At 42.1% G+C, this 23,216-nt stretch overlaps 1 protein-coding gene across 1 annotated transcript in view; it reads right to left on the bottom strand.

The window, feature by feature from the left end:
- The window catches only part of hsf4 (heat shock transcription factor 4), a 58,464-nt gene extending 35,569 nt beyond the window's left edge, over nucleotides 1-22,895 (bottom strand). Inside the window, exons 1-5 of the mRNA XM_061722726.1 lie at nucleotides 22,418-22,895; nucleotides 18,450-18,558; nucleotides 18,238-18,365; nucleotides 14,613-14,737; nucleotides 5,763-5,838 (exon numbers count right to left, since the gene is read on the bottom strand). Coding sequence (XP_061578710.1) covers nucleotides 5,763-5,838; nucleotides 14,613-14,737; nucleotides 18,238-18,365; nucleotides 18,450-18,558; nucleotides 22,418-22,543 — 564 coding nt within the window. The 5' untranslated portion in view covers nucleotides 22,544-22,895. The remainder of the gene's footprint in view (nucleotides 1-5,762; nucleotides 5,839-14,612; nucleotides 14,738-18,237; nucleotides 18,366-18,449; nucleotides 18,559-22,417) is intronic.
- Between the last annotated feature and the right edge of the window lie 321 nt (nucleotides 22,896-23,216).

Here is a 23,216-nt window from a genome sequence, read left to right as displayed (position 1 = left end):
GTTTGAACGATGTCTCTACGATAAAGTTCAGCCGAGCAACAAGCGTCCAAATTTTCGAGGCACGATGGAGACGCATCCAACGATGTATGGCATGCATGGGTGCACGTTATGGTTCGAGCCGTATTACCGGACGAAAAAAGAGTGCGGAATAATAAGAATAAGAAAAGGGAAACCTTTTACTAATATATCGCCTTAATTTTTCAGGTTTTTCCGGCTGCGTTTTAGTTTTTGGGGATTTCTTTTTTCCACATCCGAGCGTGGTCATGCTGTACACCCGCTGGTGCACAGGGGGACTTTTGCGACTTTAGCTTGTTAGCAAAATGCTAGAAACATTGCCCTTTGGGCCATTCTGGACGATTGCAATATGGTCATGCCACTACTTGGCATGCCCATAATTATAAATTGGATAAATTCACCTCATATTGGGAGAACTGGGTCAACTACGTCACGCTCCATAGGCCTGATGTTATTTTCTCAAATAACATCAGATTGTGTTATGTTGAAAAGATCACTCCCTACTTGTACATAGTAGTTTTTGGTGGTTTGTCTTTCTTTTCATTGTATGGACATAAAACAAAAACGTTATTCCGACATTTAGGACAGACAATAGATGTAAGATGTATGAATACATGATGTATCGGATATGAATGTCTAATACTGCATGTCAATAAAAAAATGAAAGCGGTTTGTCTTTGGAGCCAAAAGGGAACAAGTCAAATCTCTCGTAACATATTGATAAAACCCTTGATAAAAACCTCATTGAAACCCTCAGCTAAAGGGCTCCATCCTTTCCTAAAATATCAGCAGGCATAGCAGCTGAAGAGTTTTTTGCAGTTAATCATTTGGTTAATGAGGTTCCAGGTTGACTTAATGTCATTAGAAGCTTGACTACATTTATTGGCATAATGTGTTTTTTTTGCCTTCCTTAGTGTTGGAGATATTTAATGCATCTTTTTTCTTTTTTTTTTTTTTTTTTTCCACAATTTCTCATTTCTCAGCTTCATTTCATTTGTTAAGCATCTATGTTTGCAACACAATGTAAATAATGCCTTTGTAATGTCAACATTCCTTGTCGAAATACTTAAATGGCATTCTGGCATTGAGAATACCACGTGATGAATCATTTCAGGGGTTGTTTTGTCTCATTTTGTGCCAATGTGATTCAGTTAAGGGCTTGTAGCTGCTGCTACACACAATCTCCTCATAAACCAAGACTGGAGGCAAACCAGTGTCGCGTCTGGACCTTCTTTCTCATCCATGCTGTTGTAATGTATTCATAGGCGTGGGTGATTTTTACATTTCCTTGCTTAAAGCAGCACAAAGTAACTTTCAGCTTTTGTTGAGTTTGGCGGCTCCTTTGGACAAAAGCGGTACTGCTTTACCAGAAAGAACTACATTTCCCATGAGCACCAGCGCGTACTGCTGGAAAACTCCTGTCCCCGTCGCTGCATTTGTTTTGATAGTGAATGAAATAAGACGGGACGGACTTTCAAAACTACTTTTCTGTTTTCAGCGGTCGTTTGCAAGATGGAAAGCGAAGAAGTAATGTATCTATTTTTGGCTAAACAATATAATATGACGGAGTTGAAAATCACTAAGTTCAACTTGGTTTTATTAAGTTGTTTCAGCGAGATAACGCGCCCTACAAACTCATACGCTCTGCACCTTCTTCCTGTCACGTTTTTTAGAGGGACTTCGTCATAAATTAGTAGTCCAACATACTTACTGACAAAATAAAAAAATACTTTATAACCTGTGAATAACTGAATGTTTTGCAGATCAGCCCTGCACAATTTTACAGTTCTCAGGAAAAATACTAGAACCCAAGACGAATCCCCTGTATGTGAAAACATTCTAATTTTGTTTCTTATTGAACATAGAACTCTACATTTACATTTGTATCATAACAATTCTGTCTCTCTTGTCGGACATCCCTCCTCGTCTTTCAGCTCACGCCAGCGAGTGAACGCCGGGACAATGTTTTTTCTTGTCCGGGCATTTAGCTTGTTACTCTCCCGCTTTCTTTTTTTCGTCTCCTCCGATAAAACTTTTATTTTCTTGGGTTTTTCCATGATACCAGCTTCTGCTGAGCTCTGCGCTTCACGCCCCGCCCATATGTCTGGACTACGAATCGGGAAGGAAGGGGAAGTGACGTATGCCGTAAAGCAGTCAAAGCCGTGAAAATGTGTAGTTTTTTAGTGTGGAAGGGTTCCTACTGTTGAGACACATTGTCACACGAAGTTCCAGCTTCCTACCACCTGCAGAAACAACACCTTGGAAGTAGCTTCAACCCAGACTTGACCCACTAGAAAACCCTATGGGGGGATTTAGAACTTAGTGACAGTAATGCCAAATGCCCGATGGTGACATTTGGCCACAGATCACATCCGACTGTAAATTGCTTTTCGTCTGTCACTTGGCTTGTTGATTCCTGCCTTTTGTGCTTAGAATTTACTGTATAAAAGTCCTGTTGTCGAGCCACTCTGGGTCAGCACACCAACCCAGACACGCTCTGCGTAGGTCCTGCTCACTGCCGGCTTACTGAATAAAACTCTCAACCCCACAGCGGATTCCTGAACTGGATTCTATATTATTCCTCAACACTACCATGCACCTCAAAGTTACATAGTGCCAGTGAAGGAGATACTGACCCCTCAGACCATGACAGAGGTTCATTAAACCTGTTGGAAGTTGATGTTCCATCACAATGATGATGATGAAATATTAGATTAAGCTGGAAAAGTTACATAGTGCTGCTTTAAAAAAAAATGAAGGGACACCCCTGGAAAAGTCATGAAGGCAGCACATCTAAAAGTAGTCGTGGTGAAGCTGCAGATCAGAATCAGAATCAGAATCAGCTTTATTGAGTCAGTTTAGAAAACAGTTTTTGACTTCGGATACACCGGCGGCGCACGATGGAATTGTGCACCTGTTTTCCAAAGGGTAACACTGGGATAGGGGGGGAGGAGAAAAAAAAGTACATCTTCACATTGAATATCATACAATACACAATGTCAAGTTGCAAAAAAAACACCTCGCAGCACACGAAGCACAGATGTCACAAGACTTGCATGTGGGTGATGGGGGGTGGGCAAGTCGGGGGGGGGACGTCCTTGTCAGGGGGGCTGATAAGAGGGGGAGCCAGGAAGGCGGTTGGATGAGGAGAGGGGGATGCTGAACTGATACAGCCCTTGCTGTCACACATAGGGCTGGGGATCCATTCAAATGTCAAGAATCGATTCAATTCCGATTCTTAAGATTCAGAATCGATTATCAGGATTCGATTTGATCCGATTCGATTCCGATATTGATTTGGGTTAGTGTTAATAAAACAGTTTTTTGAGCTGTTGCATGAATTAAATGACTGTAGTTCTGCAACATATTAATACTAGTATTATATTGAGATTCAACAGCAAGTATTGCAGCTAATGATGCTGTAAGGACCAATCAGCTCCCAGAATGCTGATAGAACTGAAACAGAAACATCGTGTGGGTCAGAATTACCAAACAGATCCAGGGAGGAAACAGAGACGGATTAAATCGGTTTTAATTTTTCCCACATTCCGTTAGAATTTTTTTCCATTTTTGGTCTTATTTCGGTTTTTAATTTTTGAAAATTTGTTTTTTAGCATTTTATGCAAATGTAACCAAACCAAACCCAAACCCCAAGATAAAGTATCGAATTCGAATCGATTTAGAATTGGAACATTTATTTTTTCAACACAGGCCTATTACGTAGCGCTCCTCTTTGCTTTCATAGTAGCTGGTGATTTTCTTCTGTGGTCTGGAGCCCACAGCACCCATTTCTGCCACAGACGTCGCGAGAACAGATTTGTGTGACCAATAGGGATGGGTGGTATGGACTAAAAAATGTAGCCTATCACGATAATTTCTGGCATTTATCCCCATAACGATAAAACAAATACCAATTCAACTCCATCTTTGTAACTATAAATCTATCACCACATTCAGTCTTTGGAGCCAAAACACTGCTCTAAAAGATACTAAATACTAAACTACACCAATTACATTGAATTAATAAAAACCAATTAAATGAGTTACACCTGTACTGCAAAACTGGAATGACTCAGATCCTCCATGTTTGTTATACAAAAACCTCATCAACGGGAATTTATCTATCCTTTCTTTCTTTCTTTCTTTCTTTCTTTCTTTCTTTCTTTCTTTCTTTCTTTCTTTCTTTCTTTCTTTCTTTCTTTCTTTCTTTCTTTCTTTCTTTCTTTCTTTCTTTCTTTCTTTCTTTCTTTCTTTCTTTCTTCCTTCCTTCCTTTCTTTCTTCCTTCCTTCCTTCCTTCCTTCCTTCACGTACGTTGTGCGTGGATTTAACACAGAACCATAAATCAGTTTTACACAAAAACGTCATCAACGGGAATTTATCGTTTTTACCGCAAGATGACAAATTCTTACGGTGGGGAATTTTTTTTGACGGTTTATCGTGAACGGTAAAATATCACCCATTCCTAGTGACCACTACATGTTTCCACTTCATGAAGATCCGTCTCAGACGTGTCCTAGTCTAGAGAAGTCAATGGGTCGTCATACAGTCTATTTTCAGCACAGTAATGTTGTAAGTGGTATTTCTGAATGTAAAGCCTGGTTTATAGTTAACTAAATCAACGCAGAGCCTACGCCGTAGGGTACGCGGCTACGCGGGAGTCTCTTGCCGTAGCCCAGCGGTCGGCAACCCAAAATGTTGAAAGAGCCATATTGGACCAAAAACACAAAAAAACAAATATGTCTGGAGCCGCAAAAAATGAAAAGTCTTGTATAAACCTTAGAATGAAGGCAAATGGAGAAAGGTAAAATGTTGAGAAAAAAGTCGAAATGTTGAGAAAAAAGTTGAAATGTCGAGATTAAAAAGGAAAGGAAAAAAGATGAAAAAAACAGAAAAAAAGGAAAAAAAGAAAAAAAGAAAAAAAAAGAAAAAAGGAGAAAAAAGGAGAAAAAAGGGAAAAAAGAGAAAGAAAGAGAAAAAAAGAAGAAAAAAAGTAGAGCCGCGGGTTGCCGAGCCCTGGTTTAGACACTACGTACACGACACTTAAAGGGGACCTATTATGAAAAACAGGTTTTTTCTTGCTTTAACATGTATAAAGTGGTCTCCCCTCAGCCTGCAAACTCAGAAAAGGAGGAAAGAACCAGATTCTGCAGTGTCTGTACAGCCGCCCGGATGATCCGTCCAGTGTGATGTGGATCTACGAGCCAATAAGATTCTAGTGCCGTCGTTACGGAACGACAGCAGTGATGCATGAAACCACGCCCACAACTAACTCTGGCCGGAACAACAACAACTAACTCTGCCGGTCGGAGCTTCTGACATTTTTTCGTAGCGGTGTATCGCGTCATTCAAGCAGCCAATCAGCACAGAGACTCATTATCATAGCCCCGCCCCCTCAGAATCCACCAGCCAATCAGCACAGTGACTCATTATCATAGCCCCGCCCCCTCAGAATCCACCAGCCAATCAGCACAGAGCCTCATTATCATAGCCCCGCCCACTCAGAATCCTGCATAGATAATGAGGTTAGATAATGGGAAGATAAAGACATGGCTCAGAGGCTGAATTTCTAATTTATTTAGCAAAAACAATCAAAAGCTTGTTTTTAAGACATCCAAGGCCTGTTTAAAATAGGTATTAGATGCCATAATAGGTCCCCTTTAAATGTCAAGAATGGTATTTTGGACGGGGGACATCAGTAATTGTCTTTAGTTTGGTTATTGAGCGACGTGTGGACGTGTGGACTGACCTTGTTCATGACCTTCTGTTGCTGCGTGTGGTTCTGTCTCAGCGACACCACCTCTCTCCACAGCACCTCGTTCTGCCTGCAAACACAGTTCAGCAAGTTTAGCAGGAACAAAGCTGTGTTTAAAATCTAAACCTGAATGTAGGTGAATTTACAAACCTCCCCACATGTGACAATTTTTTGACACAAACACACAAAAATAATAAAACTAAAGAGACCAGTAACACTGTGGACTTATATGTATTAAATCTTGAATGAGTTTATCACTGTAGAACAGGAGTCGGCAACCCGCGGCTCCAGAGCCACATGCGGCTCTTTAGCGGCGCCCTAGTGGCTCCTGGAGCTTTTTCAAAAATGTTCTTTTTTTCTTCTTTTTGCCTTTTTTCTCTTTTTTTTCTCTTTTTTTCTCTTTTTTTCTTTTTTCTTCTTTTTCTTCCTTTTTTTCTTCTTTTTTTATTTTTTTCTTCTTTTTCCCTTTTTGCTATTATTTTTCTCTTTTTTCTTATTTTTCTTCTATTTTTCTTTTTTTTCTTATTTTTTTCTCTTTTTTTCTTTTTTTCCTTTTTTTCTCTTTTTTTCTTCCTTTTTCCTTTCCTTTTTAATCTCGAAATTTTGACTTTTTTCTCGACATTTCGACTTTTTTCTCGAAGTGCATAATGAAAAAAAAAATCTTGCCCCAGTTATAACTAATATAGAAACATGCAGCATGTGTTGTCTTCATTCTAAGGTTTATACAAGACTTTATATTTTTTGCGGCTGAAAAAGAAAAAAAGGAAAAAAAGAAGAAAAAAGAAACAAAAAAGAAAAAAGAAACAAAAAAGAAGAAAAAAAGAAGGAAAAAAGGTCAAACATTTTTGAAAAAGCTCCAGGAGCCACTAGGGTGGCGCTGAAGAGCCGACCCTTGGTCTATTGGAATTACAGACAAAGCTGTAGGTGTAGAGATGTAGAGCACCTAAAGTTTCTGTTTTTGTGATTTGTGATGTGACACGCACACACACACACACACACACACACACACACACACACACACACACACACACACACAAGAAAAAACCCATACAAGTACACGATGCCACCTGATTCAGGCTTTCACACATTTTTGAATCAGCCCTGAACAAAAGGCCTCCGTGGGTGTACAGCACATCTGGATGTGCCCACATGTGTTCACCCTTTCTAAGTACTCTTTCGCTCGTGGTATTGGTGTGTGTAAGTGGCCACGTGGGTCAGGTGAGCAGATGAACATTCTCTCCTCACAGTGACACACAATACGGCTCACATCACAGCTGCGCCGCAACAATGGACGCACGGCAGCTATTTTCAGCAACAACAGCCTCCCGAGAAAAAGTCCATTCATCCACAAAGGGATTTGTTCCTACTTAACAACAGACGGCTCTGTCGCTGTTCTCACATGATGCTGCAAACACGGTGAAGGGGAGGTCGGGGGGACGGTGCCCTGATCAAAAAACTCTAAGAAATCATTGGTTTTCAGAGAGAGAATGAAATATTACCATCTTTAATGGCATTTCACTTTTCAAAACTCTATTATTAGAAATTATTAATTCAAAAGATTAGTATCTATCTATCTATCTATCTATCTATCTATCTATCTATCTATCTATCTATCTATCTATCTATCTATCTATCTATCTATCTATCTATCTATCTATCTATCTATCTATCTATCTATCTATCTATCTATCTATCTATCTATCTATCTATCTATCTATCCATCTATCCATCCATCCATCTATAAACATTGTTTTATAAACAAATAAAAACAACCCGGAGGCCCTCCGAGAGGCGGGATGGAAGATGGGCCTACTTTGACGGCTCAAACGGTGACGAACGGAACGAACAACGACAATGAGAAGATACTCCCACGAAAGTGTAAATGCGGGTGGCAGAAGGTGACTTCATTCAAAGGACTGCGGAGAAACTACGGAAGCATCCAGAAAGGCGCAGGAAGATCAAGTGGCCAAAGGTGAGGGACCAAGAGGAATGGCGCAGGCTTGACGATCATCTGAAAGAAGTGCTGGAGCATTCCCTGCGAGGAACATGTAAGCATAAGCTAATCTCACTGAGCAACATCATCTATGAGGAGTGCAGAGAGAGGTTTGGACAGTGCACAACAAAGCGACCCTCAGTCCAGAGGCAGAAAGGTCGGAGGGAGAGATCCATCGATAAGCTTGTAAGCAAAAGGCGCCAACTGCGAAAGAGGTGGAGGAAAGCAGCCCCAGAGGAGAAATAAGGCCTCAAGGTACTGTGGGACGACCTCAAGCAGAGGCTTGCCAAACTGCGTCGGGCGGAGATACTCAGGAAGCGCCGGAAACGGAAGGAGAAGGAACGGAAAGACTTCTTTCAAAGATCCATTCCGGTTTGCCCACGGGCTGCTGGAAGAAAAGCGAAGTGGCAAGCTAGCTATCTCGAAAGAGGACTTGGAGCATAACATAAAGGGCCAGTACACAGACGCAGCCAGAGCGCTACCACTTGGCTCACCAGGCCATGTACCCCGTCCTGACTCCCCTAAGACCCCTTTCGACACCTCCCCATCCAGGTTGAGTGAAATCAAGGACGTCCTGAAAAGGGCCAGATCAGCCTCAGCACCAGGACCAAATGGGCTCCCATACAAGGTCTACAAGAGCTGTCCTCAAGTGACAAAGATCTTGTGGAAGCTCATGAGTGTTGCATGGAAGAAGCAATCGATCCCGGCAGAGTGGCAAGAGGCAGTAGGAATCTTCATTCCTTCAGGAGCAAAATTCCAGTGAGATCAGCCAGTTCAGGACAATTGCCCTGTTGAACGTGGAGGGGAAAGTCTTCTTCTCAGTCTTGGCAAGGAGGATGACCAACTTCCTCAGCATCAACAGCTACATTGACACAAGCTGTCAAAAAGCTGGACTGCCAGGCTTTCCGGGATGTATCGAGCATGCATCTGTGATCTGGGAGCAGATACAGAACGCCAAAAGGGAGAGAAGCGACCTACACGTGGTATGGCTCGACCTTGCAAATGCCTATTGTTCAGTACCACACAAGCTGGTTGAGTTTGCCTTGGAATTCTTCCACGTGCCTGTGTGCATCAGGAACATCATAGCCAAGTACTTTGACAACCTGCACATGTGCTTCTCAGTAGATGACTACATGTCTCAGTAGATGACTACCTGACGGAATGGCAGCGACTGGAAGTCGGAATCACCATGGGCTGCTCTATATCACCGATTCTCTTCGTGGCTGCATTTGAAGTGTTACTAATCGGAGCGAGGCAAATGGCCAGAGGCCTGAAATCGCCATCAGGAGGGAGACTCCCCGCTTTGAGAGGTTACATGGATGATGTGACAAGCATCCTTCAAACTGCCCCATGTACAGCACGACTCCTCCAGCGGTTCGACGATGGGCAAGCATGAAGATCAAGCCTGCCAAGTCCAGGATCCTGTCGATCAGAAAATGGGTGAGGGATGACAGGACGGTGTTCACAGCTGGAGGAGAGAACATACCACCCCTGGCAGAGCAGACCATCCGAAGCCTCTGGAGGGAGTATACATCAGATCTCTTGGACAGGCAGATGGGGCAGACGGTTGAGAAACAGCTGAGTGAGGGGCTCGCAAAGATTGACAACAGCCAACTTCCTGGGAAACTGAAGGTGTGGTGTTACCACTTCACACTTTTCCAGCGTGTGATGTGGCCGCTGAAAGTAGGGGAAATTCCATCTTCCCTGGTCAGCAAGATCGACGGCACAGCCAACAGGTACATCAGGAAGTGGTTGGGCCTCCCCCGCTGCTTCTCAGACACAGGCCTCTTCGGCAAGAACATCCTGCAGCTTCCTCTGAAGTCAATCAGCCTTGGATACAAGCAGGAGAAAACCCGCCTTGTACTCAAACTGAGGGAATCCAGAGACGAAGCAGTGAAGGGTGCAGAGGTGACTGTTCGCACCGGGCGGAAGTGGAAAGCCCAGGATGAAGTGGAGCAAGCTGTTTCCAGGCTGCAACACAAGGAGGTCCTGGGGAGAGTCCAAGACAGCAAGGCAGGGCTGGGCTGGGGACAGCCTGTCCAGTTCTGGTCCAAAGCCACAAGGGAGCAGAGGAAGACCACGGTGGTGGAAGAGGTCTCACAATTAGAGAAGGACGGCTACCTCGTCAAGGCTGTGTCCCAGGGTAAACAAGGAGCATGGACTCGCTGGGACGACACCATCAACAGAGTCATAACCTGGGCTGACATCTGGCGAACTCCACAGTCACGACTCAGCTTCCTCGTGAGGGCAGACTATGACACCCTTCCATACCCCCGAAACCTTGCCCAGTGGTTCGGAAGCGAGGGCAAGTGCTCCCTGTGCAGCAAGGACAATGCAGGTCTCCAACACATCCTGTCAGGGTGCAACATCGCGCTGACACAGGGGCGCTTCCGGTGGCTGCAAAATCAGGTGCTGCGGAAGTTGGCAGAGCAGTTGGAGAGATGCAGAGTCGGGGCAAAAAACTCCTCCGATCCCCATCACCAAAACATTGCCTTCATCAAACCAGGAGAGGTAGGACAGAAGACATTGACCGGAAGACGGGACGCCTGCTTACCCCTGGAAAGAGAGAGAAAGATGGGAAATGCGCGTCGACCTGGACAAGCAGCTGGTCTTTCCAACTGAGATCACAAAGACAACGCTAAGGCAGGACTCTGTGATGTGGTCCACAGCTGCCAAGAAAGTCCTAATCATTGAATTGACTGTGCCCTGGGAGGAGGGGATACCATATGAATTTAAGCGGTCGAAGTACAGCGATCTGGCGGAGGAGTGCAGAGGAGGAGGCTGGTCCGTGACTATTCACCCGGTGGAGGTCGGATGAAGGGGCTTTGTGGGGGGGTCTGCGATCCGGCTCCTTTGTGCTGCGGGAATGACCGGTCACAGCCTGAAGAAGGCCATCAAGGAATTGGCAGAGGAGGCAGAGAAAGCAAGTTTCTGGATGTGGTTACGGAGGAGGGACAGCAGTGGGGCTCAACACCCCAGTGAGGTCAGTTGCAGGGAGTGGCGTGGGGAGACGTCCCCACAAAGCCACTGCCCCACCGGGCAACATATTCTCACTCCCAGCTCGTCAAAAACCGACGCTTGGTCAGGGCCCTTCGGCGTCAGTTTCTGACGCACAAGGTCACCCTCAGCGTCTAAGCACCGACGCAGCGGGCTCTCAACAGATTCTAATGTAATTCCACCCAACCCGGCCGCGTCGTTTCAAGCCGCTGAGAGCATCAGTCCCATTGAATAACTGAGGATCGGACACACGGAAGTATTCTAATTACTGTCCGTTTTGACGTTAACAGCGATTTTCACAATGATATCTGCAACATTTCTTAAGGCAGAAACACCACTGTATCCTTGTTAAATACACAACATTAGTGGGTTAATTTCCTGCACATCAATTTTCATGTTTTTGTTTTCATGTTTTTCCCTTCGATTCTGAGAAAGAAAGAGTTGTTTTATTCAGTGATGGATAACTGTAGGCAATACACTACCCATAATCCTCAGCTACACAAAAACACGAAAGTGTCCTTGTTAATTCAATACAATAGGTTCATGTTAAGGACATCCGTTTTAATTAGTTCTCCTTCGATTACGAAGTATTGTTATGAGGCCTATTTCGTGTCTATTTTTGAACAGTTCACTAACGCTTTGAGCTAGGAGGCTGAAATTCTAGACTCTGTATCAGGGGGCATCCCCTGATCAGACAGACGTTAGTTTGGTGCACATCGGACCTGTACTTTTCGATGGGGGGGGCTTTGAAACGTCACCTTTTCCAACATTCGAACGGACACTGTTGCCACAATATTTGACCAAACCAAGTAAAACTTGACCTGTGGCCTCCATATGGGGCCTAGATTGGGCTTGCCAAGTCTCAACTCTGTGAACCCTCTGCAATGCCAACTAGCTCTGTGGAAGTCGTACAGCCACGGGACCAAGATATCCTAGCAAAGGGCCTTCTGCATTGAAACATAGTCAAAGATCAGCCTCCCAGCTCAAATTGTTAGTGAATTATTCAAAAAACACACATTGAAAGCCCCAAAAAGGCACCACACCTGGTGACCTTTGGCACTTCCGAAGGTTGCATGGGTCTGGACCTCAGCACAGTGGATGAGAGTCACCTCCTGATACAGAGTCTAGAATTTCAGCCTCTTCGCTCAAAGCGTTAGTGAACTATGCAAAAAAAGACACAAAATAGTCTTCGCAGGCCGAAAAACAACAGACGCGGTGACCTTTGACACTTCCGAAGGTCACACAGATCTGAAACTCCGCACAGTGGATGAAAGTCCCCTCCTGATACAGAGTCTAGAATTCCAGCCTCCTAGCTCAAAGCGTTAGTGAACTATGCAAAAAAAGACACAAAATAGTCTTTGCAGGCCCGAAAAGGAATAGACGCTGTGACCTTTGACACTTCCGAAGGTCACACAAATCTGAAACTCCGCACAGTGGATGAAAGTCACCTCCTGATACAGAGTCTAGAATGTCAGCCTCCTAGCTCAAAGCGTTAGTGAACTGTTCAAAAATAGACACGAAATAGGCCTCATAACAATACATAACAAACCTCCTGTGCCTACTGAGCATGATATGATGATATGCAGGAAATTAACCCACTAATGTTGTGTATTTAACAAGGATACAGTGGTGTTTCTGCCTTAAGAAATGTTGCAGATATCATTGTGAAAATCGCTGTTAACGTCAAAACGGACAGTAATTAGAATACTTCCGTTTTTCCGATCCTCAGTTATCCAATGGGACTGATGCTCTCAGCGGCTTGAAACAACGCGGCCGGGTTGGGTGGAATTACATTAGAATCTGTTGAGAGCCCGCTGCGTGATGTGCAGGAAATTAAACCACTAATGTTGTGTAATTAACAAGGATACAGTGGTGTTTCTGCTCTGCTCTATCTATCTATCTATCTATCTATCTATCTATCTATCTATCTATCTATCTATCTATCTATCTATCTATCTATCTATCTATCTATCTATCTATCTATCTATCTATCTATCTATCTATCTATCTATCTATCTATCTATCTATCTATCTATCTATCTATCTAATCATCGCAACATTCTTATGATTCTTACGATCTCAGTCTCTTGGTTTCTCTCTGAAACCAGCGGTGAGGACTGTGCACACGGAGGAGACCGTTATGTTTTAACAACCTCCTCATGTGACACCAAGAGAGCAACCAGCAGACCTAAAAACGTTTCTGTGTCTCATTTAGGTGGAGTTTCATTTAGCTCGTCTTACTGTAAAACAGAATCTAACAGGCAGTGCTTCAGGATTTCTGACTGACTGAATATGTGTTCCCAGGGGAATTCTACCAATGTTCTGAACACATTTGATATTCACACACCAAGCTGTACAGTATGTGGAACTTTTACAGCTCACAGGATTTGAGGTTAACCCACTGTGTTGGTCCAGTTTCGTATCAAACCAATAAATAACCACTGACTGTAATTTGTCAGGTTCAGGTAGGCCCAAGTTGTTATCCACTGGTTCGCTCACATGTGGATAACTATATCAGGGGCCATATTGGACCAAAAACACAAAAAACAAATATGTCTGGAGCCGCAAAAAATGACTGTCTTGTATAAGCCTTAGAATGAAGGAACACATGCTGCATGTTTCTATATTAGTTATAACTGGGGGGAGATTTTTTTTTCATTATGCACTTCGAGAAAAAAATCGAAATGTCGAGAAATAATTTGAAATGTCGAGAAAAAGTCGAAATGTTGAAAAAAAAAGTCGAAATGTCGAGATTAATGTTGAAGTACAATCTTGAAAAAAGAGTCGAAATGTGGAGAAAAAAGTAAAAATGTCGAGAAAAAAGTAAAAATGTTGAGAAAAAAAGTCGAAATGTCGAAATGTTGAGAAAAAAGTCGAAATGTTGAAAAAAAAGTTGAAACGTCGAGAAAAAAGTCGAAATTTCGAGATTAATGTTGAAGTACAATCTCGAGAAAAAAGTCGAAATGTTGAGAAAAAAATCGAAATGTCGAGATTAAAAAGGAAAGGAAAATAAGAAACAAAAGAAAAAAAAAAGGAAAAAAAAGGTCAAACGTTTTGAAAAAGCTCCAGGAGCCACTAGGGCGGCTCTAGAGCCGCATGCTCTAGTCATTTTTTTCTGTTACAGTACTTAGAGAAACTAGAGAATACTTCGTATCCCCAATAACAACTATAATTACTAATTCTTATAATTGTATGAGCAAATATGTGAGTGAAAGTTTAAAATGTACCTAATACTGGTTCAGTGATACTAATGTCCACATGGAAACTAACAGGAAACAATCAGTAAGGTATATGTATATTACACACACACACACACACACACACACACACACACACACACACACACACACACACACACACACACACACACACACACACACACACACAATTAATGTTCAAGTACAACAGTACAACAGTACTTGAGAAAAAAGTCGAAATGTCGAGATTAATGTTGAAGTACAATCTCGAGAAAAAAGTCGAAATGTTGAGAAAAAAATCGAAATGTCGAAATGTTGAGAGAAAAAAGTCAAAATTTCAAGAAAAAAGTCGAAATTTTGAGAAGAAAAGTTGAAATGTCGAAATTAATGTTGAAGTACAATCTTGAGAAAAAAGTCGAAATGTTGAGAAAAAAGTCGAAATTTTGAGAAAAAAGTTGAAATGTCGAGAAAAAAGTTGAAATGTTGAGAAAAAAGTCGAAATGTCGAGAAAAAAGTCGAAATGTCGAGATTAAAAAGGAAAGGAAAAATGAAGAAAAAAAGAGAAAAATGGAAAAAAAGAAGAAAAAAGGAAAAAAAGAAGAAAAAAGAAAAAAAAAAGGAAAAAAGGTCAAACATTTTTGAAAAAGCTGCACTCACTGCTTCATGTCCTGCATCTGACACTCCATGTTGTCCTGTTGTGTCCGGAGGAGTTGGACTTCGTACAGCAGTTTGCTGAGGTCCTCCTGGCGAACTTTGGTCTCCTCACTCTTCACGATGGACACCTGTGGACACCAGCAGAGTCCAGTAACCAACACCAGCAGCAGCCCAGTAACGCACACCATGTCTTTTAGCCATTTCATTGATTAGCTTGTCAATCTGTGTTGGGTACTTGGTTGCAGAGACGTAATTTCCACTGGGGACAGGGGTACATGCTGCGTTGGTGTAACGCGGAATCTAAATAAATCAGCCTAATGCTGTGACCTGCCTGTGACGTCATTTCAACAGTTTTTCGACTCGTACCCATAAACTTGAATTCGTGTTGACAGAGAAGATTCGTAGTCGTAAAAAGTAGAGTTGTATTCATAAGACTTTGCACTCACAGCTTTTAGATTCATACTCACATAAAAACAATCGTAACCCTAATAATTTATCAGACTCATGTGTGTGACAGCAGAATTTTGGGTACAACTTTTTTATTTACATACAAATGTTTATCATTACGAATACGAATAGTTATAACATGGACAGCCCTCAGGTAATGTATAATGGCTAGGTTGTGTTAGAGGACAAATACTTTGTATTAATGAGGGCAAAATAGCTGGAAACTAGATTTGGATGATCTGATGACTGGAAGATCAACCGAGTACAGCACAACCAATGCTGCCAGAAATGTGGAAATTTGCAAAAAGCGGATTATTGAATCACGTGAAAAACCACCTACTGGAAGAATAAAAAGGTTTATTCAATATTCCGGAGTTTTTTCGAACTACTGCCGTTCATTGTAGGATTTTTTTTCAATATTTGGTTATGTGAATATGTCCAACTTAATTATTTTATTGATTTTTTGTCACTTTAGACCCAATGTTTGTAGGAATGCAGGAAATGAACTCACTTTTGGTTCTCTGCCTGAGGCCCCCAACTCTCCATTCTGTGTCTACCCAACTTTTCAAGCCAAAGTTACACCCATGCTTGGTTGGACCCTATCTATCTCCCTCCCTCTTCAAAACTCCTGTATGTATTTGAACAGTAGCGGAACAGATCAGAGCCGGGCCGGGGGGCAGGGCATATGACTGTGCCCCTTTGCAGCAATTTACCACAAACTCACATTTTCTTGCTGCCAGTGTGTCTGTGATTGTTCTAACTCAGGGGTCGGCAACCCAAAATGTTGAAAGAGCCATATTTGACCAAAAACACAAAAAACAAATATGTCTGGAGCCGCAAAAAATGAAAAGTCTTGTAAAAGCCTTAGAATGAAGGCAAACACAAGCTGCATGTATCTATATTAGTTATAACTGGGGGAAGATTTTTTTTTTTCGTCGAAATGTTGATAAAAAAGTTGAAATGTCAAGAAAAAAGTCGAAATGTTGAGAAAAAAGTCGAAATTTCGAGGAAAAAAAGTCAAAATCTCGAGATTAATGTTGAAGTACAATGTTGAGAAAAAAGTCGAAATGTTGAGAAAAAAGTTGAAATGTCGAGAAAAAAGTTAAAATGTCGAGATTAATGTTGAAGTACAATGTTGAGAAAAAAGTCGAAATGTTGAGAAAAAAGTTGAAATGTCAAGAAAAAAGTCGAAATGTTGAGAAAAAAGTCGAAATGTCGAGAAAAAAGTTGAAATGTTGAGAAAACAGTCGAAATTTAGAGGAAAAAAAGTCAAAATCTCGAGATTAATGTTGAAGTGCAATGTTGAGAAAAAAGTCGAAATGTTGAGAAAAAAGTTGAAATGTCGAGAAAAAAGTTAAAATGTCGAGATTAATGTTGAAGTACAATCTCGAGAAAAAAGTTGAAATGTAGAGAAAAAGTCAAAATTTTGAGAAAAAAGTCCAAATGTCGAGATTAAAAAGGAAAGGAAAAAGGAAGAAAAAAAGAGAAAAAAAGGAAAAAAGAAGAAAAAAAAGAAAAAAAAAGAAGAAAAAAAAGAAAAAAAAAGGTCAAACATTTTTGAAAAAGCTCCAGGAGCCACCAGGGCGGCTCTAGAGCCGCATGCGCGCTCCATTTTTGTGTTTCTAACTCCCGCTCATGTTTAGGCTGTAGGATTACTGTGCTCTGTTGACAAGTGATCTGCTTCCACCTGCCTGCGGTCCCCCAGCCCCCTCTGGTCATCCCGCTGCTGCTTCCACCTGCCTGCTGTGTGCTGCTGACTTCCCCGACCCCCCAGTCTGGCCCTCGGCAGGAGGGTCCCCCCTTATGATCCAGGTCCTGGTCCAGGTTTATTCCCCCCTTATGATTCAGGTCCTGGTCCAGGTTTCTACCCCCTTATGATCCAGGTCCTGGTCCAGGTTTCTCCTTATGATCCAGGTCCTGGTCCAGGTTTCTACCCCCTTATGATCCAGGTCCTGGTCCAGGTTTCTCCTTATGATCCAGGTCCTGGTCCAGGTTTCTCCTTATGATCCAGGTCCTGGTCCAGGTTTCTACCCCCCCTTATGATCCAGGTCCTGGTCCAGGTTTCTTCCCCCCTTATGATCCAGGTCCTGGTCCAGGTTTCTCCTTATGATCCAGGTCCTGGTCCAGGTTTCTACCCCCTTATGATCCAGGTCCTGGTCCAGGTTTCTACCCCCTTATGATCCAGGTCCTGGTCCAGGTTTCTTCCCCCTTATGATCCAGGTCCTGGTCCAGGTTTCTTCCCCCTTATGATCCAGGTCCTGCTCAAGGTTTCTTCCCTCCTAAAGGGGAGTTTTTCTTGCCACTGTTTGGCTTAAGGTTTTTCTCCCACTAGGGGAGTTTTTACCTGCCATTGTTTATGTAATAATTGTAAGGGGGTTTATGTTCTGGGTCTCTGGAAAGCGTCTACAGCAGGGGTCGGCAACCCGTGGCTCGAGAGCCGCATGCGGCTCTTTAGCGCCGCCCTAGTGGCTCCTGGAGCTTTTTCAAAAATGTTTGACCTTTTTTTTTCTATTTTCTATTTTTCTTTTTTTTCTCTTTTTTTATTCTTTTTTCCTTTCCTTTTTAATCTCGACATTTCAACTTTTTTCTCGTCATTTCAACTTTTTTATCGACATTTCGACTTTTTTCTCAACATTTCGATTTTTTTATCGAAATTTTGACTTTTTACTCTAAATTTTGACTTTTTTCTTGACACTTCGACTTTTTTCTCGACATTTCGCCTTTCACCATTTGCCTTCATTCTAAGGCTTTTACAAGACTTTTTTTTTTGCGCCTCCAGACATATTTGTTTTTTGTGTTTTTGGTCCAATATGGATCTAAAACATTTTGGGTTGCCGACCCCTGGTTTAGAGACAACATCTGTTGTATTAGACGCTATATAAATAAAATTGAATTGAATTGAATCGATGATGACGTTGATAGATGGCTGTTGATGACCAACGATTTTACCCAAAATACATTTGCAATTTTTGTTTAAATGTTAACTGTGAGAGTGCACAACATATTATATAATGCTTTATACCTAATATGGACCAAGTGGTGCCACAAAAAATAAATAAATAAATAAAAATCTTGCGGGCGCCCCATTGGGCCCCGGGCCGGGGGAGTACGGCCCCCCCCAGCCCCCCCTGAAGACCCGCCCATGCATTTGAACTCTTTGAGTGTGATCACATGATCGTACCTTTCTCTTGATGTGCTCCAGCATGTGTTCATGTCCCTGAAGGAAGTATAGATGTTGAAACTCTGTATCATCTCTCTCGGGCTTCACCAGACCGCTCTGCTCGATGTTCACCACCTTACGGAAACCATCTGCAAGAGTTCACACGGGAGGTAAGAATACGGATTTCTGAACCAAAATGATGCAGGGTGGCGAGGTGAAGACCATCCACTCACACATGTTGAGCTGTCGCACGAAGCTGGCCATGTTGTTGTGTTTGAAGTACTTGGGCAGAACCTCCTTGGCAAAGCGTCCCTGGTCAAACACGTGGAAGCTCGTCCCAGTCTGGAGAGGAGACCACAGTCAAAATAGTCCAGTTAGTACTTATCATTTTAGAAAAACCTGCGCAAAGTGATGGATAAGCCCTGAATGCAGGCATTGTGACGTAGAATTGTCAAATTGGTTAATTCACCGTACTTATTGTTACAGATTACTTTTGTAATACTGTATTTGACCCAGTCTTTGTACGTTTTGACCGTATAGAAACATAATTCTTGCCATTGTAAGAATGAGATGAACCTGCTGGATCTACTGCCCTTACTTTATAACAACTTTTAACTGCTTTTCTTTTCTTATCATTTTATTTCATTTTTTTTGTTATTTACTGTTTAATTGTGTCTTGCCACTTTTAATGTTGATGTAAAGCACTTTGAATTACCTTGTGTTGAATTGTGCTATGCAAATAAACTTGCCTTGTGTAGTACTTATCATTTAATACAGCATGGCTGGAAGATAAAAATGCTTTAAATGGTGTTTACATTTTCAAATGAGGAAACTTTTTTTAAACATTTTATTTTTATATTATATTTTTCAAGAACCAAGAAAAGGAAGTCCAGTTGCTTTTATTCAAGTCTTTGAAATTACTTGTTCAGAGCGTTATTCATTAATTAGGGCCCGAGCACTTACGGTGCGAAGGCCCTATTGTATCTGTAGGAATTCTTCTTTCTTTCTTTCTTTCTTTCTTTCTTTCTTTCTTTCTTTCTTTCTTTCTTTCTTTCTTTCTTTCTTTCTTTCTTTCTTTCTTTCTTTCTTTTTTTAATTTTTCTGATGAAAGGAGGGCCTTTTTTCCCCCTAAACATCCCCCAAAAGTCACCAAATTTTTCACCAAGCCAGGCCTGGCGAAAAATGTGATATTTAATGGTTTGCATTAATGGGCGTGGCCTAACGGCTCAATAAATCACACTTGTGACTTTCTCTGATTGTATTGTCATTGTGTCATATGTGTAATACTAAAAATACTAAAAATACCTTGTGGAGTTGGAATCTTACAAGGCAGTAAGGGTGTACTTAGCTGATCAAACACAGCGTCTGCATTTAGTGAATTGTAATATATCATATGTTCTTTTCTATTTGAGGTTGTATTTACCCAGTTTTAAATCCTGGCAAGGGCTGAAATGCATTTTTATGGTTTTTTATTTATTTGTATTTTTCAAACTGTCCTTCCATCATTGTGATTATAAACACTTAACTGGCAGCTCCCTTTTTACATTTTCTTTAAAACTTTTGCTAAGCTTCTACTTTAACCATCCGACATGTGTTTTTCTGATACTGAACAAAAACTACAGCCGTCTCATCACTGGGCTGCATGCGCACTGCAAAAACTCCAAATCTTAACAAGAATATTTGTCTTATTTCTAGTTAAAATGTCTCATTTTTAGTAAAAAAAATCTTATTACACTTAAAACAAGAGTCATTACCAGAAAAATAACTTGTTATTTGACAATTTTCACCCGTTTCAAGTAAATTTTCACTTGAAATAAGTAGAAAAATCTGCCAGTGGGACAAGATTTATCTTCTCATTACAAGTAAAGAAATCTTGTTCCACTGGTAGATTTTTTTTTTACTTTTTACTACTTATTTTAAGTGAAAATCTACTTGAAGCAGGTGAAAATTGTTGTTTTTTTCCAGTTATGAGTCTTGTTTTAAGTGTAATGAGATTTTTTGACTAAAAATTTTAACTAGAAATAAGACAAATATTCACTAAGATTTTGAGTTTTTGCAGTGTATAAAGCAGTTTGACAACAGCAAAAGTTATGTCTTCTTGGCTGCAGATCGGTTATAACTCAACATCTATACCCTACATCAGTATCTACTAACACACACACACAGACACACACACAGACACACACACATGCACACACACACACACACAGACACACACACACACACACACATGCACACACACAGACACACACACAGACACACACACACACACACATGCACACACACAGACACACACACAGACACACACACACACACACAGACACACACACACACACACACAGACACACACACACACACACAGACACACACACACACTGTATGTGTGTATATATCAAAAGTTGTTTTATTTGAAATAATGGCTTTTACAAAGCACTTTTCTCTTTAACCCTTGTGCTGTCTTTGGGTCAAGGGAGGGTGAAGGGTGAAAAGGTGGAAGGAAGGAAAGAAGGAAGTAAGGAAGAAAGGAGAAAAGAAAGAAAGAAGGAAGGAAGTAGGAAAGGGAGTAAGGAAGGGAGAAAAGAAGGAAGGGAGGAAATAAGGGAGAAAAGATGGAAGGAAGGGAGAAAGGAAGGAAGGAAGTAAGAAAGGGAGTAAGGAAGGAAAGAAGGGAAAAAAGGAAAGAAGGGAGGGAGGAAGGAATGGAAAAAAGGTAAGAAAGAAGGGAGGGAAGAAGGAAGGAATGGAGGAAATAAGGAAAGAAGGAAGGAAAAGCAAAGAAGTTAATAAAGGAACGAATGACGAAAGGGAGGTAGGAAGAAAAGGTAAAGGAAGGTAAAAAAGGAGGAAAAGAGGAAAGGAAGAAGGAAGGAGAGAGCATGGCAGGAGGAAAGAAGGATAGAAGAATGGGGTCATTTTGAACCAAAGACAGTACAAGGGTTAATATCCACTCTGACAGTTTGCTGTTTGTTTTAGGGCCAATCCCAATACACCCCCTACTTTCTACCACTAGCCCTAAAAAAGAAGCCACATATTTTAGGGCACTTGTAATCTTCCCAGGGCCCAGTCCCAATACTCCCACTACTCCTACTTTCAGCACCACCCCTAAATTTTGCTGCTACGTCACTGCGTGGTTTACGTTTGGGTACGTAAGCGACTGCGTAGTTACGTTTGCACAAACGTCACACCATATCAGGAAGCCCAGAGCTAAAAGCTGTTTTAATTTCAGCTGTAGCACTGTTAATATGCCACTTTATTAAGTTTTAATATTTTTTCAGGCGTAAAAGTAACCGTTATTATCCCCAACCTTAGCTCAGTTTATCCAAATAACGCCTGTTAAGAAATTTGATCCGATGTTTTCGGAGAAGAGCCGCCGGCCCAGAGCAGCAGCAGCAGCTCACGGCCGGGTCGACCTGCACCGTCGTCCCGGGGAGAAACCTGCAGCTCTGTGGAGAATTACCACTGGCTGAAATAAATCATTTAGGAAGATAAATGTTGGTTTAATAGAAAATTTCGGGATGATTCGGGATGATTTATGGTTCTGCGTTAAATCAACGCAGAGCATACGGCATAGGGTACGGCGTAGGGTACGGCGTAACTTACGCCGTAGGCTCTGCGTTGGTGTAACGCGGAACCATAAATCAGCCTTTATTCTGGCGAGATCTGAAAAAGACGAGCAAACGAGTGATTATGTACATTCACTGAGTGAATATTACGAAAGTAAAATATATATTTCTCGCTAGAAATGTAATCAAAACGCATTTTTATGCAGAAACTAACTCAAAATATTGATTTTATTCACTAAAAAATAAGAAATGTCCGCCATGTTTTTTTTTTTTATTCAGTCCGCAAATGACGACGAAAAGCATTCTGGGAAATTTTTCTGGCCCTCGGTCAGCGAGTGTGCATCTGAAATCCCTCGATCCGTAGGGCCAGATTGATAACCACTACCCTCGATATGTGCACTCCCCCTAGGTGAAAAGAGGAATTGGGACACCCCTACCCTCACGGGAACGCGCAAAATTTAGGGGTAGGGCTGAAAAGTAGGGGTAGTGGTAGTATTGGGACAGGGCCTAACTCACACGGGACAGTGTTTTCGGGGGTAACTCACACGGGTAACAGTGTTTTCGGGGGTAACTCACACGGGTAACAGTGTTTTCGGGGGTAACTCACACGGGTAACAGTTTTTTCAGGGGTAACTCACAGCGCTCCAGCAGATCAGGTGGTTGGTATCTGGATCCTCCACCAGCGTCCACAGCTTGGTGAGGAAGGCCGGCACGTTGCTGGCATAGCTGCCGTCTACACCCACGGCCCCCGGAGACTCCTGCATGCTGACACCTTCACCTTCAGAGCAGGACACCAACCGTCTGTGTGTGTGTGAGAGTGTGTGTGCGTGTGAGAGTGTGTGTGTGTGTGTGTGTGTCTAGGTATGGATATGCAGGCTCCCTGACTAGTCCATGTTTGACAAACTCTGATAATCCGTCACTGGTAATCCCAAGTGTGTCTCAGTCTTTTCCATTCCATTTCACTCGGCCAAGCTTCCTCTTGCTCCGTCTCCTCGTGGACACGGTTGTCTCATCTGTTGCTGCGCCCGTCTCAGTGTCTCAGCGGCAGTTTCAGTTTCTTCTTCTCCTCCGTTTTGCTCTTCTCTTTCTGTCCTTAGTGCTGCACCAGCCATCCAACCGAATGTCAACCCACAACGTCCATGTCAGCACACACATACACACACACACAAACACACACACACACACACACAATTCCAGCCCACGCCCACAAAACCCCGGCCTCCCACTGACAATCAAGAGAGCGGCCGCTATAACAATACAGCGTCCGCACAAAAGCCCCGGTAATCCACCACTGTCCACCATCAAAAGGCTGCTGGTAAAAGTAAAAAGCACAGAGCTCAGTGAGCCTTTTATTCCAGACAGAAAAGACATGGCCTGTGTTATTTCTGAGAATCACCACAACTGCCTTGATGCTGTTGTGAAATGGACAAATGTGTT

This window comes from Cololabis saira, chromosome 5, assembly GCF_033807715.1.
Source record: "Cololabis saira isolate AMF1-May2022 chromosome 5, fColSai1.1, whole genome shotgun sequence".
In the NCBI taxonomy this organism is placed as follows: Eukaryota; Metazoa; Chordata; class Actinopteri; order Beloniformes; family Belonidae; genus Cololabis; species Cololabis saira.
This window is presented reverse-complemented; position numbering and strand designations above follow the sequence as displayed.